The sequence below is a fragment of the Callospermophilus lateralis genome, chromosome 14 (genome assembly GCF_048772815.1).
Source record: "Callospermophilus lateralis isolate mCalLat2 chromosome 14, mCalLat2.hap1, whole genome shotgun sequence".
Classification (NCBI taxonomy): Eukaryota; Metazoa; Chordata; class Mammalia; order Rodentia; family Sciuridae; genus Callospermophilus; species Callospermophilus lateralis.
The window spans coordinates 96,877,186-96,895,522 of NC_135318.1; the positions used below are offsets into that span (position 1 = coordinate 96,877,186).

The 18,337-nt window shown below is 43.5% G+C and overlaps 1 protein-coding gene and 1 pseudogene across 8 annotated transcripts in view; one reads left to right on the forward strand and one right to left on the reverse strand.

Moving 5' to 3' along the window:
- The window catches only part of Inpp4a (inositol polyphosphate-4-phosphatase type I A), a 135,807-nt gene that overhangs the window by 73,924 nt on the left and 43,546 nt on the right, over nucleotides 1–18,337 (forward strand). For all 8 annotated transcript variants that reach the window (XM_076833208.2, XM_076833206.2, XM_076833210.2 and 5 more), the window contains exons 4-10: nucleotides 450–494; nucleotides 11,750–11,868; nucleotides 14,667–14,783; nucleotides 15,065–15,144; nucleotides 16,706–16,817; nucleotides 17,482–17,572; nucleotides 17,963–18,110. In XM_076833208.2, the coding sequence (XP_076689323.1) occupies nucleotides 450–494; nucleotides 11,750–11,868; nucleotides 14,667–14,783; nucleotides 15,065–15,144; nucleotides 16,706–16,817; nucleotides 17,482–17,572; nucleotides 17,963–18,110 (712 nt within the window). The remainder of the gene's footprint in view (nucleotides 1–449; nucleotides 495–11,749; nucleotides 11,869–14,666; nucleotides 14,784–15,064; nucleotides 15,145–16,705; nucleotides 16,818–17,481; nucleotides 17,573–17,962; nucleotides 18,111–18,337) is intronic.
- LOC143380252 (ferritin heavy chain pseudogene) lies at nucleotides 3,989–4,736 on the reverse strand (annotated as a pseudogene).

Here is an 18,337-nt window from a genome sequence, read left to right on the forward strand (position 1 = left end):
CCCTGCCTCCTGGGCATAGGATGGACAGGAGGAATGGGGAGGGTGCTCTGCTGTGGCTTTCTTACGATTGATCTAGGAAATTGGGAGGGACAGTCAACCCTCCCCCTGGGAGGTGCTCTGCTAGATCCTGATTGTCATCTTTTCCAGTTTAAGTGGACCTTTTTTGGGGCCCATTTGCCAATAGATGATATAGGAATGTCCATAGTACATACCTGGCTGTGACAAACCCTCTGCATTGTGGGCATGTGGACTCCAGAAGGAGGGACACTGTGGTCTTAGAACCTGAGGCTTCTCAAAAGTAAAATGTTTAGAAAGCAAAGAAATAATTTCCTATAATAACTGGGGGTTGGGTGTGGGAAGAAGTAGAGTGGTAGATTTTATTGTATTAAATCTAAAAAAGCAAGGAAAGATTTAATAAAGGTGATTTTTTTTCTTTCATTTCTATTCAGGAAACATACAAGATCCAGATGAACCCATTTTAGAATTCAGCCTAGGTAGGTATCATTTTATTTTTGGGGGGACGGGGTGGGTACTGGGGATTGAACTCAGGGACACTTGACCACTGAGCCATATCCCCAGCCCTATTTTGTATTTTGTGTTAAGACAGGATCTCATTGAGTTGCTTAGCACCTTGCTGTTGCTGAGGCTGGCTTTGAACTCTCTATCCTCCTGTCTTAGCCTCCTGAGCTCCTGGGAATACAGGTGTGCCCCACCACGCCCAGCTTGTTTTGTTTTGAAAAGTATGTTTCTTAAAAACAAAACCACAAATCCTACCACAGGCACAGGTTTGTCTCTAAGAACTTGCTGCTATTACCACCTCTGCAGAGGTGTTTCTAAGATGAGACTAGAAGGAATCTCAGAGGCCCACAGGGCTACGGTCTCCTCAGAAACCTCCTGTCTGGGAAGTGCTCTGGCAGTCCTGCCGTGGCCAGGGGACAGGGAAGTGAGTGCCTCAGAGCTGCTGCAGAGACTCTCTCCCCTCCTCCTATTCTTGGGAGAGGGGAGGAGTAAGAAAACTGGGCTTAGGGCTCTAATTTCTGCCCCTGGCCAGAAGAGTTTAGTTCTATATCCCTCAGTTCCCTATACTGCAGAAGGTGATGATGACATCTGCCTGCTGTTCCTCTCAGTGAGAGTCAGAAAAAGTGGGTGGGAGCTGGGTGTAGTGACACACATCTGTAATCCCAGCAATTTGGGAGGCAGAGACAAGAGGTTCACAAGTTTGAGGTCAGCTTCAGCAACTTAGCCAGACCGTGTCTCAAAATAAAAAATAAAAATTTTAAAAGGGACTTGGGAGATAGTTCAGTGGTAAAGCACCTCTGGGTTTAATCCCAACCTCCTTCCCCCAAAATGGGTTAGAATGTACAGGGTCAAGGGCCAGGGCCAGAGCTCCTCTCTCCCCCAGCTCTTGGTGATAGTCAGCATTGGTTGTTGGCTCAGCAGTGATGTCCAGGAGGTAATGTGACATTAAAGAGGCACTTCTGGAGAGTCAGGTGACCTGGATTCTAGTTCTGACTGTGCCAAACAAGTTGCATGTCCTTGAGCCTGCCACTTGACCTTGCTGACCCAGTTTCCTCACGAGCTGCTTGGGGTTGCTGGTGTTCATTTGAGAACCAAGAAAATCAAGGCAGTTAAACTCCCCTCCCCTCCTGAAAAGACTTGGACAAATTGCAAAACTCATAAAAATAAAAGTGAACCATTATTAAATTAATAGTAAATCCGGAAAATGTTACCATTTCAGATTTACCTTCCTTAACATGTTCAGAGGGTCTCCCCAGCCTTGACTTGCTGGCTGGTCTGTAGTGGACATTGAGTGCTGGGCTACATTCTGGGGTGAGAGATCTGGGGATGCAGCCATAACTCTGCTGGAATTCCATACTCCTGCTCACCACCTTAGGAGGACTTTCTTGCTTTTTACAAATTGCTAAAGTTATTCACAGACTTTTGGTTTTAGCTAGCACAGTGAATATTTCCATATACCCCCTTGTTATAAATCAGAGTTTGGGCTCAGGTTCATCTTAAGTCCCATCAACCAGGCAGAGACTAGAGGGATTTTTCCTTAAGAAACTCAGAAGCAGGGGCTCCAGGCCAGGTACACCAGCCCAGAGGAGATAGGATGCTAAGCCAGAGGAAGCCAGGAGTAAGTGGAACACTTTACTGAATAACAAGCTCCTTCCACTTGTCAACTTTGCTCTCATCCTCATCCACTCCTCCCAAAGAGACAGACATACTGGCTTTCTGGACCCTAACCTAAAGCAGGCATGCTGAGCAGCTCCACACTCAGCATCACTTGGCCTTCAGTGCCCCATTCTTAAAAATGTGGATATTTGTCCATGCAAAGATGTGTGCTTGAGTGTTCACTGTGGTTCAGTTCATAATAGCCTACACTGGAGACACCTCAGATGTCCATCAGCAGGAAACTCAACCCTGTAGAATAGTTAGTTATGGGAGGAATCTCATCCAGGAAGGAAAAGGATTGCGTGGCTGATACGTATAAGCACCTGGGCGAATCTTGAAAGCATTGTGCACAGCAAAAGCTGGAAGCAGTACACAGAAGCTGCATATGGTGTGGTCCCATCTGCAAGAACCTCAAGGAAGGTTGACCTGTAGTGAGAGGAAGCAGGTTAGTGGTTGTTGGGATGGGGTTAGGACTGACTGGAAAAAGAGAAGGAACCCCTTTTTGGGGTGACGGAAGTGTTCTATATCTTAATAGTGGTGTAATTGTATGGGCATGGATGCTTCCCAAAACTTAATGAACTATACACTTAAAATGGGTACTTTTAACTTAAAAATTGTAGCTCAAAATTTATTTAAAACAAAATGAAAGACTTGTGTGGGAGGCCTACAAATGAAAGAAAAAAATAGAACTTGGAAGAAACAGAGATGGTTCAGAAGTAGAAGAAAACATGAAAGAAATTACAATTTATATTCTCAAGAGAAGGTATTGTATCCACCAACAGGATATGATAAAAAAGAATAGCAAATGATGAACAAGATCAGTCCTTAACATTTTAAATATGACAGCTAAAGTTTAGAAATTGTAGATGTGCAAAGAATTCTCCCAGAAAGCAAAATTTTAAAAGCAAAGTAGGAGATGGGAGAATAGATGAAAGTAGGAAATTAGAGAGCAAATGCAGGAAGTCTAACATTTAAAAGAGAAAATAGAAAAGAATGCAAGGGAGGAAATTACCAAGAAATAATATAAGAATTCTGAGAACTGAAGAATGTGTTTCTAGGTTAAAATGCCTCACAAAACCCAGAACAATGATTAAAAAGGCATGCATCATGGTGAAATTTCAGAACACAGGAATTAAATGAAGATCCAAAAAACTTCTGGAGGAAAAAACTGTATTTATAGTTAGAATAAAACTAACATGGAACTCCTGAGTCACATTGGAAACTTGAAGACAGACAGGCAGCAACACCTTTAATTATATCTTCAACCTAGAATTTTCTGTCCAAGCAGACTGTGAGTAGAATGTGAGGGCAGAAAAAACTTGTTTCAGCTCTGCAGAGTCACAGATGAATTGACTTCCCCCACTTCCTTTTTCTAGAAGTTATAGAGCATGTGCTCCACCCAAAAGAGAGAGGGAATATGTTGAGGAAAAAATGACTTGGTGTCCAGGGAACAGGGTCTATACTGGAGAGAAGTGGCTCATGATAAATGGCATATGCTTAAATTTAATCTTGTGGAATGTGAGATTAACACAAAATTGAGCTGAAACGATTGAGTAGAGAGAAAGGATGAACATTGTATAATTAAATTAAAACTCCTTATCCTCTGTAATAGAAATTGGGACATTTCTGAATGTGGCAGCTCAAGAGCAGTAATGCAGTCATGTTAATTAGATTCAGAGGAGGAAAGAGCTTAAGCAAGGGAGGGTGAATTTTATCTTCAGTGGATTTCACCACAATTTTTTTTTTTGGGGGGGGTACCAAATTTCTTTATTTGAAGGAATGGTACAAATTAAAGAACATAAGTGGATGTTTTGGTACAACTTATAGAAAAGGTAAAGGAAACCCCAATATGCATGCACTGCCTTGGTGACCAGGGAAGTCACTTGCACGGCTATGGGAAAGTCAGGCTGAGGTTTAGCTCTCGTTATCACTGTCTCCCAGGGTGTGCTTGTCAAAGAGATACTCTGCCATGCCCGATTCTGGGGCTCCCATCTTGCGCAAGTTGGTTACAGGGTCACCCAATTCTTTGATGGATTTCACCTGCTCATTCAGGTAATGAGTCTCAATGAAGTCACACAAGTGGGGGTCATTTTTGTCAGTGGCCAGTTTGTGCAGTTCCAGAAGTGACTGGTTCACACTTTTCTCCAAGTGCAAAGCACATTCCAATGCATTGAGCCCGCTCTCCCAGTCATCACGGTCTGGTTTCTTGATATCCTGAAGGAAGATTCGGCCACCTCGTTGGTTCTGCAGCTTCATCAATTTCTCAGCATGTTCCCTCTCCTCATGAGATTGGTGAAGAAAATATTTGTCAAAGTTCTTCAAAGCCACATCATCACGGTCAAAGTAGTAAGACAGGGACAGGGAGACATAGGAGGCGTAGAGCTCCAGGTTGATCTGGAGGTTCATGGCGGCCTCCGAGTCCTGGTGGTAGTTCTGGCGCACCTGCGAGGGGGACGTGGTAGCCATGGCGGGCGGCTGAGGAGAGGCGCGGCGCTGGAGCGGCGGCGGAGGCCTGGGGCGGTCCGAGGGCGCTGTGAAGAGGGGCGAAGGGCTGCTGGCTCTGAGCGGCGGCCGGGGTGAGGGTCGAGCGCCGGTTCGTCCAAGCACTGTTGAAGGAGGAAACCGCGGCGACTCTCGGTGAAGAACGTCTCTCACCACAATTTTTAAAACAGTGGACAGGAGTGGTGTGCTTGTGTGGGCAAATACTTTGATTTCTAAAAGAAAAAAATCAATAAATTTTAAGAGTTTAAGAATTGCTCACTTCTGTAAAACCATACAGAAAGTGTTCAGAGGAAAAGGAAACCCTACTGGAGAGAGATAATCATTGGCATTTTCGTTTAAAACTCTTTTCAAATATATGTGTATTTTTTACCCTCACAAAGTTCTATTTGGGAATTTATGAGTGCAGCTGGTGGCAGAGGTGATGGATATTTTTTTAGAAATGGCACCCAGTATTCTTGACATGCCCTTGTGGTGTAGAAAACTATCACTGGCATCCTTTCATTGAATAGGTGAATGTTTGCTTCATTATTTCAGCTGTGTTCCTTATTATAACCAGTTTCTATTATTGAACATTTAGGCTTTTTAATTTGTCATTCTACATACCACCATAGTTAACATACTTAGTTTTTTTTTTGTACATTTTGCTGATTATTTTCATAGGGCAAACTCTTGAATGTGGAATTGCTAAATCAAATGATATGCACTTGCAATGTGTCTTACCAGTTTGCCTCAGCATTTAACATTTATTCAGCTAGGATTACAGATGATCTGGCTAGAGAGACAAGGCATGCACATCAGAGGTGAATCCAAATGAGTGAGTGACATGGGTGATGATCAGCAGGAGATGGACTGTGGGCTGCTAAAAAGAAGCTCCAGGAGGCTATGGAAGTTGAGCTGGTAGTTAAGCACGGGGTGAGATTTAGATAGGATGGGTGGGGGGATCAGGCTAGGAGAGAATGTCACTTGTGGAAAGGTTATGTTCTGAAAGCAGCCACAGCCCATCAGCAGTCTACCCATCCTTTGGCCACCTGAAATCATGGTGAAAACCAGTAGCCTAGAAATCACTGTAGGGAACAGAATGAGGTTGGAGATCCTTCTATTTGCAGAGAGTTGTCATTTGACCTGTCTGGCAGTCACCTAAAAAACCCCACTTGTGAGACTTGGCTTTATCTGGCCTCAGAATTCCCTTAGTGGGAGCAACTTTTTTTTTTTTTTTTCCCAGAGAGCATGTCAGAAACAATCAGTGGCTAGAGTTGAAGAATATCTCAGTGTCTATTTAGCACGTGGCCCTGGTTCAATTCCCAGCACCACAAGGGTGGGTAGGAAAATCAGTGGTAATTTTTTTTAAAGCATTGCAGCTGCCTGAGGCTGTACTAACAGTTGAGGCAAACAAAAAACTGGGGGTGGGAGAAGCCTTTAAAGGGAAAGCTGGGGAATGGTATGTCCATAAGGAGCTTTGAAAAGCTCTGGCATGTTCATGGCAGCTGGCACACATGCAGGGTTGTGCACATGCTCAGGAAAGACCTGAGGAGGCTGAGCTATCTCCTCACAATGACCTTGAGGCTCCGCACAAGCAGGAAGTGAAGACAGTTACAAACTGCCTTCCTGAACCCCGAAGATGTAACCCAGTCTGCACAGAGAAACTTCTAGCAAAAGCCCCACAGATCAGAGATTTGTGGTTTCTGGTATTTAAGGAGATCTCTATCCAGTTTTATCTGACCACTAAGCTTAATAGTAGTTGCTACAGTGGCCACATGTGGAAGAGAATTAGATGAGGCAAGTCCCTGAGTGAGTGACAGAGGTGGTGAACATCAGTAGCAACAGAAAAGCTGCAACAAACCCTGGGGAGGGGAGGGCAGGGCAAGGGACCTGATTTCCAGAGTTGCCACAGTAGATTTTTTAAATCTATTTTTCAACAAAGAATTGAGATATGCAAAAAGGTCAAGAAAGTATGGTCCATATACAGGGAAATTAACAAAACAAAACAAACCTATACACAGGTTATTTGACCTACTAGACGAAAGTTTTAAATCAACTATTTTAAATATGTTCAAAAAATGGAAGGAAATCCTGTCTAAAGAACTAATTAAAAGCATGAGAACAGTATCTCACCAAATAGAGAATATCAGTGCAAAGGCTGAAAAGAACCAAAGAGAAATTTGTAAAAAGAACCAAATGGAATTTCTGCAGTTCAAAAATATAATAATTGAAATTAAAAATCCATTAAACAAGGCCAACCACAGACAGAGAAAGAAACTGCAAATGTAGAAGACAGGTCAATTGGCATTTTTCAGTCTGAGGAACAGAAAGCAAAAAGAAGAAAAATAAAGAGAGTGTCAGAGCCGTGTAGGACACCACCAAGTAAGTGTACCAACATAGGTTTCAATGGAGTTCCAGGAAAAGACAGAGGGGAGGGGAGAGAAAAAATACTTGAAGAAATCATGGCCAGAAACTTCCCACATTTGATGGAAAACATATAGGAAGCCCAGTAAACTCCAAGTTGGATAAGCTCAAAGAGATTCACACCTGGAGACATTATAATTAAACCATCAAAAGCCAAAGAATTTAAAAAGCAGCAAGAGAGGTGACTTACTATGTACAAGGGACCTTAAGCAAGAGTAAACATATTTCTTATCACAAACTCTGGTGTTCAGAAGGAAGTAGGATGACATATTCCCATTCCTGAAAGGAAAAGCCAGTCATCCAAGAATTCTATATCCAGCAAAAAAGTTCTTCGAACGTGAGAGATGAAGAGATACAAAGATGTGAAGACATGTATACAAATGTTAATAGCATTATTTTGTAATAACTAAAATGTGTAAGTAACCAAAATATCTTAATTGATGAATGGACAAACAGTATGCAGTATGCTCATTCAGTAGACCATGATTCATCACTAAAAAGGTGTAGAGCATTGATACTGGCTATAGAAGGAGTAAGCATTGAAACCGTGCCAGATCGAAGAAGCCAGAGACAAAAGGCCACATTCTGTGTGATCCCATTTATATAAAGTGTCCGGAATAGACAGATCTATACAGAAGAGATTAGTGGTTTCTGGAGGGCTGGGGAAGAGGGGTGGATGGCAAATGATTGTTTATGGCCATAGCTTTTTTTAGTATTTAGTTTTTAGCTATAGGTAGACATAATATATATATTTTTTATGTGGTGCTGAGGATCGAACCCAGGGCCTCGTGCATGCTAGGCAAGCACTCTACCTCTCAGCCACAACCCCAGTCCACATGGGCAGTTTTGTTTTTCTTTTGAAGTGATGATAATGTTAAGAAACTAGATAATGGTAATGGTTTCAGAACTCTGTAATACCCTACCAACCACTGAATCGTATACTTGAGGGTGGTGGATTTTATAGTGTGTGAAGTAGATCTTACAGAAAATAGCTTTTAAAAAAAATCAAAAGTACACTACTAAAAATGAGTACAAACACATAAAAGCAAACAAAGGAACAATCTCACAGCTCAAAGAATAAATATCAAGAATCAGGCATTTTGAGTGAAGAGATATGACAATATCTGGCATTGTATTATTTAAATGCTTAGGAGACCCAGAAGAAGAAAAAGAGACAGAAACAGGAACAGCAGGCCAGAAGTAACAGAATAATCTTTTCCTGGAAGAAGGGTGAATGTAAGACCTAGAATGTTCACCAACTGCTAGGTGTCTCCTTTTGAAACTTGTAAATTCCAAGGATAAAGAAAAAAACTTAACATGCTTCTAAATGACAATGAAAAACCAAATTCTACCATTAAGGACAACTTGGAGAAAAATCTAGAAAAAAGGAGCAAAAATCTAAGAAGTATCTTATTCATGTTTCCAGGAAACTGAAAACTCTGTAATGGAGCTGAAGGTGGAGACACAGTATTGTTGTTGGCTTTTTATTTATTTATTTATTTATTTTTTGAGGGCTCACAGTGGCTCCCAAGAGAAAGCTGAGCAGGGCTTCAGATACTTCAGTACCAAAGTGATGGGAATTATTTTTCTAAGGCTCATAAGGGGAAAGATACTTGGTGAAATTCCTTTCACTTTGGTTTAGAATAGAAAAGACTATACTTCTAGATTAAAGGGAACCAGAAGCAGGCGCTTGCTACAGGTCCACTCAGTTCCCAAAAGTTAAGAATGTCAGTGCTTCTTAGAACCTGGTAGAGGCAATCACAGGTCTTTTCTGAAGAAAGCACCATCTTGGGCCTCAAGTCATTCCTATAAACAATTTTTAAAAAGTTATATGCAGCATAAGTTCATGAATTTTGAAAAACACAAACAGAAATAACAAACAATAGAAATAAACCCACAAAGATTTGGGATGTGAAAGTTGTTGGCTGTTTTAGTGAGGTTGGACTGCTGGAACAAGAGCAGAGACTGAGTGGCTTTAGCAAAAGAAATTTATTTCTCAGAGTTCTGAAGGCTGGGGATTCAAAGATTGTGGAGCCAGCAGGTCCACTGTCTGCTGACTTTGCAGGTGACCATTTTGTTGTATCCTCATGTAGCAAAGATCAGAGCAAGGAGAGCATGTATCCTCTTTAAAGGCACTAATTCCAACTCACAAGGACTCTGTTGTTGCGGCCTAATGGCCTCCCAAGGCTCCTCCTCCTGACATCAGCACCTTGGGGTTAGGATTTTAATATGTGAATTTTGAGGGGATACAGGCATTCAGTTCATAACATTAAGTTAAAGGGGAATAAAGAGAATAAAGACATTATTGACACCTCATCAGAGAATGAAAAACCATAAAAGAACCAAGTGAATATTCAGATCAGCAAGTTTAACAACTTGTGGGTGGGTCTGAGAAGCAGAATTGACACAGTTGAAGAGAAAGTTGATGGTCTTAGATTATAAGTCAAGAAGAGAACTTCTAAAAGAAGCCAGAGACAGAAAATAATGGAAACAACAACAATAAAAACAAAGGAGTATTAAAAAAGTGAGAGTATCTGTTCATTTTGTGTTCAAGAAGAAACAGAGAAGGGTCAGAAGTGTATGTATTGGACAAATTATATTATATATTTGTATGCATATAAAGTATGTGACAACAAATTCCATCCATATGTACAACTAATAAAACTACCAAATAAAAAAGTGTATTAATAGGTGAGCATTTTTTCCCAGCTAAAAAATTCAGCAAGTCACAGAACTAGTAAAAATAAAATATCCCTAGATACATCATAGTTAAACTGTCGGAAGTCAAAGTCAATGGGAAAATCAGTAAAGCTGCTAGAACACAAACACGTACAAAAACACAGAGTAGCAATGACTGTTGACTTCATAACAGAAAAAATAGAAACTCAGAGACACGATGTTTAAAGGTTTTAGAGAAAGTAACTGCCTAGAGAAAATAATCTTAAGGATTTGGGTACAAATAGAGACATTTTCAGACCATAAAAGCTGAAAGAAGGTGTTGTGAACACAGACTTGCAGTGTAAACAGTGCTGAGGTGTTGAGCTCACAGGTGTAGAAAGGACTGGAAAGCCAAGCACTAGAAGGGCCCTGGGCAAGCTGGGCATAGCTCAGTGAAGAGTGGCTGTGTGAAATAAAGCACACACATGCATGTGCCAGCAGAAGAGCTGGTGTGGCTGTGCTAATGGCAGGCAGAGTGTAATTAGAATCCTAAAGAGCAGTGTGGGCTGTATGCAATGGTTAGATCCTTTCAAAGGACAATGATAGCCAGTAATTTCCTCCAAGTGGCCTCTTGAACAAACCTTCTCAGCCAAACTGCCTCAAACACAGCAAGGTGTCTCCCACCCCAACCCCTCCATCAAGTTTGCCTCTCCTCCTTCCATTGCTTTGTATTTTCCTGACTTTTCTTTTCATCATTTTCTTTCTTTCTAATTATTGCTTCTTTTGTCTGTATTACTGTCTTCATCCCAAGCCTCCTCCTCCTTCTGCATTACCTCTGCATTTGTCCCTCCTGTTGTGGACATGGAGATGTTTTTTTTAAATTAGAGTTGAAGGTAGACTTTCTATTTTTTCATTGTGACAGAATACACATAGTATAAATGTTACCATTTTAAACATTTTAAAGTGTACAGTTCAATGACGTTAAATTATATGCCTGCCACCACCACCTATTTCCAGAACGTTTTCATTTTGAAAAACTGAGTTAATTTTACTTTTCTCTATTCATAATTTTAAAGGGAGCAGCTGAACATTTATGTTTTTCTAAATGAATCCCACCAAAATCCCACCAAAAAAGCTAATTATTTTTTACTGCTGTTGAACATTGATTTGTTGTGTATTTTCTCAAATTCAAGATATACCTTTTTCACATTTTAACATCTCTTTAACTTCCTCTCAATGGCATAGCATAGTTTAATGACAGTGGGTTTTTGTTTTTCCCCTTTCATAGTGCATTTTATGTCAGAGAGCATGTTAGATTCAATGAGATATAAGTTTTTCCTGTGGATCACTTCTGTGATAGAATTATCTGAGATGTGTACTATTCAGAGTACATAGCACATCATATTTTTCAACCAAAATGGTTCTGCAAGATATCTTTAGTTCTGAGAAGTTACACTGAGTATTTTGCACATAATGTGTCTTATTAGGAGAATAGATGAACAATGACATTTTAAAAATAATTTTTTTTTATTTTGCCATAGAATTTTAATTTTATTCCCAGTATACATTGATGCTCACACCAAGATGCGGGGGGCGCTGGGCTTAGAGTTAGCCACACTGTCACAGGATGCAGGCACGTGGAGCCCTATTGTAGATTTCAGACTTGTGGCTTCTTGGTCATTTGATTGGAATTCAGTTCACTATCGAGGGCCAGCTGTTGGGGGCATATGGAGGACCCCAAGAGAGAGAGCTAGCTCTGTTTTCCGTTGTGTGGACATAGGTAGCCATCTTTAACACCGCCTGCCTCTGCAGCTGTGGGCCTGCTGTCCTGCAGGGCAGGAGAAGGGCAAAGGAAGGGGGAAAGACTGAAATTTGTAAAATCACTTTCCTGTGACAGTGTGATCATCTTATCCTTCCGAGTGTCATCGTCTGCTTTCTTTGGGCTTGGAGCATACAGCTAACCAGCGCCTGGTTTTGAAGAATTTGTTTTTTTCCCATCTTGATTCTGTAGCTTGCAGTGAGCTGCATACGCCATCGCTAGATCGAAAACCAAATAGTTTTGTAGCAGTGAGCGTCACCACCCCTCCTCAGGCGTTCTGGACGAAGCACGCACAGACAGAGATCATTGAGGTGGGTGCTCTGGGGGCCTGGGATTCGCTGCCATGGTATTCACAGCCTCACCGGATTCTGCTCCTTTCCGAGCATCTTAGCTACAGTTGTGTTTATGTGAGTTGTTGGTTTTACAGAGTTTTCAGTACATTGATATTTTTCATTCCACTAATTTGCTATGTCCTTGACAGTTATTGATTAACTATTTGATGGGTATTTGGAGCAGTGATCTTCTAAGGTTCATTGCCTCTTAAGAGGCCTAATTCTTCCTTGTCATTTCCAGCTGGCTGCTACTTTTAAATTCCATAGGGTTTAATTTGGAATTGTGCTCTTTTTTGGGGAAGGAGGTGACGGTATTGGGGATTGAACCTCAGGCCTCATACATGCTAAGCAAGCACTGTACCACTGAGCCTCATCCCTGACCTTTTTTATTTTATTTTGAGATAGGATCTCACAAAGTTCTCCAGGTTGGCTTCTGACTTTCAGTCCTACTGCCTCAGCCTCCCTAGTAGTTGGGATTACAGGAAAAAAATTGTGGTTGTTAATCAAAATTTGGAAGAATTCTGTCTATTAATCAGTCCTCTTACTGGCACATATCCTTAGTTTTGTTGGTTTTTATTTTTATTTTTTGTTTTTCACAGTAGTGGGGATTGAACCAGGTCCTTGCACATGCTAGGCAAGTGCTCTACTACCAGGCTACATCCTAGTAGTAGAGACAGGTCTTGCTTGCTAATTTGCTAAGGCAGGCCTTGAACTTGTGATCCTCCTGCCTCAGCCTCGTGAGCTGGGATTATAGGCCTGCACCTCTGCACCTGGCCTATTTTTACATCCTTTTGAATTTTTTTAAAGTACTTTTTTTGTTGTAAATGGACACAATACCTTTCTTTCTTTCTTTTTTATGTGGTGCTGAGAATCAAACCTAGTGCCTCACATGTGCCAGGCAAGTGCTCTACCCTATATGTTAACTCTACTTTAAATTAATTTATGCATTTACTGAAAAAATTTTACAAAATCCCTTAAGATAATTGATGCATCACATAAGTTGCAGTGTGAAATTCCATGGGGTTTAATTTGGAATGTGAAGAATAACCAACTAAATTAAACTGCATTTACATTATTTTTACATTTTCACATAAAGACATAATAGTACATAATTTTACATAAAAACAGTTTTACATTTTGGAAGCTAGAGTATTCTTTTAGTCTCTTAGAAACTTGTTTCCAAGGTTAGGTCAACTGTTGTGGTTTTTAGCACTGCCCACACATCAAGCTCAGTGAGAGGTAATGACACAGGGGCAGAGTCCCTGTCCTCGGGTGTTCCCAGCCTGTGAGGGGGGAGGCAGAAAGGAACAGGTCCACCTCCATACACAGCACTGTGGGGCAGTGTAGAGTAGCACGGTGAGGCAAGCTAGGACACGACGACCTATCCAGCTCTGAGAGTCAGAGCAGCTTCCTTAGAGGGGATGGATGAAATTCTGCCCCAGCAGGTCCATGGTGGAGCCCAGGACTCTATTCCTCACAGACACCCAGGTGATGCCCACGAGGCGGGTCCTCATGTGGAAGAGCTTGTTCAGTGGTAGCTCTGCAAAGGCAGCATGATAACAAGCATCATGTGGGTTTGGGAATAGCTATCCTGCGTTGTGTGGGCTCAGGCAAGGAGGGCAAGGACAGAAGGACTGGATGGTCAGAGAGTTGGTGATGTGGCACACAGCCAGCCAACTGCAGGCTGCAGGGAAGTCACATGACCAGGTGTCCTAATTTGGATAGGTGTTTTGGGGAGTTATGCAGGACCTGACTTTGGCAGAGGGAGGAAGTGGAAGGAAGGGATGAATGTGAGAGAGGCTCAGGAGGTGGAACTTGTAGAAGTTCATGGCTGCTGCGTGGTTGACAGTGATGGAGAAGGAGGCACCAAAGCAGGCCCACAGGTGTTTAGCCTGCTTGGAAAGAGTCAGAGATAGCTTTACCATGGGCGATGGAGGGAGATTCCCCAGGAGGGACTGCCCAGCAGACATGGAGAGACTGGAGCTGGAGCGGCAGAGAGAACCCAGCCAGAGGCCCAGACATCACAGCATCACAGCAGGTGCAAACAGGAAACAATACAGTTTAGCTATGGTGTTTCACACTGCCTGAGAAAGAGGATAATGTAGAGCCTTGAGGGGCAGGGCTATGTTGCCAGGAAATAGCCACCTATGATCTAGAAACTAGCAGCTGGGCCTAAAAGAAAAATAGTTTGGGGGCTGGGCTGGGGCTCAGCAATAGTACACTTGCCTGGCATGTGTGAGGTACTGGGTTCGATTCTCAGCACCGCATACGAATAAATAAAATAAAGATCTGTCAACAACTAAAAATAAATATTTTTTAAAAGGAGATAGCTTTTAAAAGTCAAGCTTTAATTATTCCAAGCAGAGGAGTCTAGAAATAATAAGCCATTTCTTCCTCCCTGTTTGTACATCTTAAAGAAACATCCCAAAGTGGTAAGTCCAAATGTACAGCACATCTGAAGCCGTGACACTGAGAATAGGTGTGCATGTGGAACACAGTTTCACTTTACAAAATTCCTCCTCCTGAATGGGAACATTAGAAACCAGCCCACAGTAGCAACTTGCACCGCAGGCCTGTTTGTTGTGTCTGGATCTTAACAGTCTGCAGCAGACTGCATTTTCCTCTTTGGGATAGCAGATTTTTGGTCGCATGCTGCCATTATATTAGGTACTCCGAGTCAGTAAAATGTTAGTTTCTCATTCTGAAAACGTTAGATTACTTCAAAAACAATTATTTTTTTAAAAATCCAACTCTGATTATTTTCTTTTTTCTTCTAGGGAACCAATAATCCTATATTTCTGAGCAGCATTGCCTTCTTTCAAGACTCTCTTATCAATCAGATGACACAAATCAAATTATCTGTATATGATGTCAAAGATAGATCTCAGGGAACAGTTAAGTAACATGCCATGGTTCGTGGAATTTTCTCCCCATTTTTACAGTTATGTAATCATTTGAGTGAGTGGTGAGCACAGGATTGATTTCACTACTGGCTCACAAAGCAACTCATGTCTAACACATTTGTCTTTGGGAATTGCTTTCTGAGCACTCCTCGTGGGCTTCTAAGATGAGTGTGAGATGGCTGTGGGAAGCAGCACCACTCCCCTGGGTGTGGCAACTGGACCAGAGGCAGATGAGTGCACTTATGCTTCTCTCCCCCCCCCCACCTCCTCAGATGTATTTACTGGGCTCTGGAACATTCGTTGTCAAAGATCTGCTCCAGGACAGGCATCACAGGTTACACTTAACACTAAGGTTGGTATTTGCTCTTATTCCTTTGAAAGGCTCTGGAATTGTGGGTCCAGGGACAGGTGGGGAAAGGCCCTACTTCCTTTTCTGAGAGGACACCCTGGCTTCCCCAGAGGCAGGTCTGAGCCAGCGGTGTTTTCTGCTGAGGTGAGGCAAGATGAACCACCCTGCCCATCAGAGAGCCGGTCAGGATAGAAATGCGTGCTGTCTGTCAGACATATGAGCACAGCTGTATCAGATCTAGAGGGCACAGTCCTGATAATACTAAATGTAGCTGTCATCTTCCCTTTCCCAGTAGAACATAATCTTCTATACAGGGAGGATTTTTTTCTGCTTTGTTCATTGCTATTCTAACCACCTAGAACAGGGCTGTGCTCAGGAAGTGTTTGTTGAATGAGTGAATGAATGAAAGGGAAACCCCTACTGCATCCCTAGACAGGAAGATGAAAGGTGTCAAGATGTCAGTCCTTCTCCAAGTGACTTTAGGGGCAGTTCCCACCAAAACCCTGGCATGTTGTTCTTTATTCAAAATCATGTAAAAATTGGACATATATTGCCTAGGGGAATAATCTAAAATAGCAAAGAAAATTCAACAAAGTCTCTGCAATTTTGAGACATTTGGAAGCTACCATAAGTAATGACAGTGTTGGGAGCATTGGCTGTCCAGTCTGCCCACAGGATGAGAGCCCTGCAGCAGTCCTGGGTGTGTAGGGAGAACGCAGTGCAGGAAAAGGAAGAATATTGGTTAAAATTAGAGGTCATGTGAGGGAAATTGCTGTTGAGGGAAAAATGTAGGTAGATCAAGTGCCAGAACTAAATCTAGTTGGATTAGAGTTAGTTGTGAGAAGTGGACATCTTCCTTTGGAAAAGGAGCTCAAGGACTTCTCTGGGCATGAGAGCAGTGAGAGAAAGTCACAAAGGAAATGGTCATTAGATATGATAAAAATTTAGAACCAGACTGACTTAGACATCATAAATGAAACACTTGGGGCTCGAAGGTGTTCCTGGGGCTCTGATGGATGATTCAGATGGGCACAGCCATCATCCACCCTGAGGGACCTTGCAGGTAAAGACAACCAGGACTGGGGTGGCATGGGCTACATCACTTCAGGATGCAGGGGCTTCAGGCAGTCTTGTGTGGTCTCAGTTTGCCTGGAGTCTCAGCCTAGGCCTAGTGTTCATGAAGCCTTGAGGGTGAGGTGGCAAGGAGCAGAAAGTGGTCCATTGCCAGAAAAAGATACTCTTTATCCCTGAATCTGAGATGCACCCTATCACCCCTGAGCAGTGACCCCCAGGGCCAGTGGTGGCTTCTCGTCAGGGAGGCCCCCTCCTACTTGACCAGGCGCATCCACACTGTCCCATCAGATGCAGCCCTCTCTTGTGCCCCCTGGTTTCCTTGTGTGCTTCTCCCAGAGGGGGCACATAGCAGTGACAGGTGACTGACTAACCAGCTGGCTGGGTCTTGCCACTCCCAGGACCCCTGAAAAGTTCAGGATGACTGAACTTTGCTTTTAAGCAGAGAAGACACACAGTGACAACCCTCACCAAAGCACGCTGCTTATTGCAGGTCTGCAGAGAGTGATCGTGTGGGCAACATCACCGTGATCGGCTGGCAGATGGAGGAGAAGTCAGATCAGCGGCCCCCTGTGACCCGGTCTGTAGACACTGTCAATGGCAGGGTGAGTAGGTCACCTCCTTCTCTCCCTCAGAAGGACTGGGAGGGCCAGTCAGTTGATGTTGGGGCTGGGCCTCTGTGCCTGCTCCTTGCAGCTGCCCTGCAGGACACTCAAATCCTCCAGGCATGGCTCCAAGGAGGAGGAGACAGCGAGGACTCGGCCTGAGAGTGTGAGTGGAGAGGCTGTTGAGACCAGGTCATCCCTTAGATTTTGGTAATAACTCTCCCCAGACACACACAGACCCCATAATCACCTCGTACACCCCATCTCCTCAGGACCCACTCCTCTCCAGCAAGCACCCTCCTGCCCATCCCTCACTCAGAAGCCCTGAGCCCTCAAACGAGAGCTCTAATTTAAGAGTTCCAACACTGCGTAGTCCTGGTTGTAAGGTCTGAAGGTGTCTCATCTTACTCAGAATGTGTCTTGGCATCGTATGTCCTTCCCTTTTGTTTGGCACACCACACCACTGAAACCCAAGATGAAGTGAGTGAGGAGACGCATCTCTGAGGAAAATAGGGTGTGCGTGGAGTTTTCCAGGTGCCCGGGGAGGGGAACGACCTTGGCATGGGCAGCCCACTCCAGAGCTCCTCTGTGGCGCGGGAGGCCCCCTTTCTGCTGAGCGCACTGGAGTAGGCCGGGTCTCATGCTTTCCTGGTCCTGTTTTTAGATGGTTCTGCCTGTTGATGAGAGCTTGACTGAGGCCCTGGGAATCCGATCCAAATATGCCTCACTGCGGAAAGACACTTTACTGAAGTCAGGTAAACAGCTTCCTTGGTTGGTGCTCTTGTCTACTTGGGCCCTGATTGTCACCTACCTGTTGCTCATCAATGTGCCATTAATTCAGCAGTGCACAGAGTTTGAAATACCTAGAGGAAGGGTCTCTTCCTCCTTTCACCCTTTCTTGTTTCACATTGGTTTAGTGACTGCCATTCCCCACCTCTAGCCCCTTGCAATTTAAAGTTAGTTACCTTTTCTGGGTCAAAAAAGTTGCTTGTCACAGGGGAGGAACGTTGAGGCTCAGTGGCTTGGTGACTCCCTTGGAAGAACAGGAGAGGACTTGGGAGCATCAGCATTGCTGAGGGCCTGGGTGGAAGGACCCAGGAGGCAGGTCTCATCCACCACTTCTACCTCCCCACCTTCTACCTCAGTGTTCGGGGGCGCCATCTGCCGCATGTATCGGTTCCCTACCACCGATGGCAACCATCTGCGGATCCTGGAGCAGATGGCGGAGAGTGTGCTTTCCCTACACGTGCCCCGGCAGTTTGTGAAGCTCCTGCTGGAAGAAGATGCAGCCAGGTGAGGCCCCACTGAGGGGCAGCCACTTGTCAACCTACATGGTGTCCCTTCCTTCCCGAGACATGGTGGGCCAAGGTGCACTGGACTGAGTCTCTGCCTCTGCTTGCTCATCTGTATCACAGCTCTCAGGGCAGGACTTCACACGGTGGTGTGTCCAGAAGACCTGGAGTGTGCCCAGAACTCAGCACTTCTTCCTGCCCTTCCCCTTTCTTCCTTCTCTCTCTGGC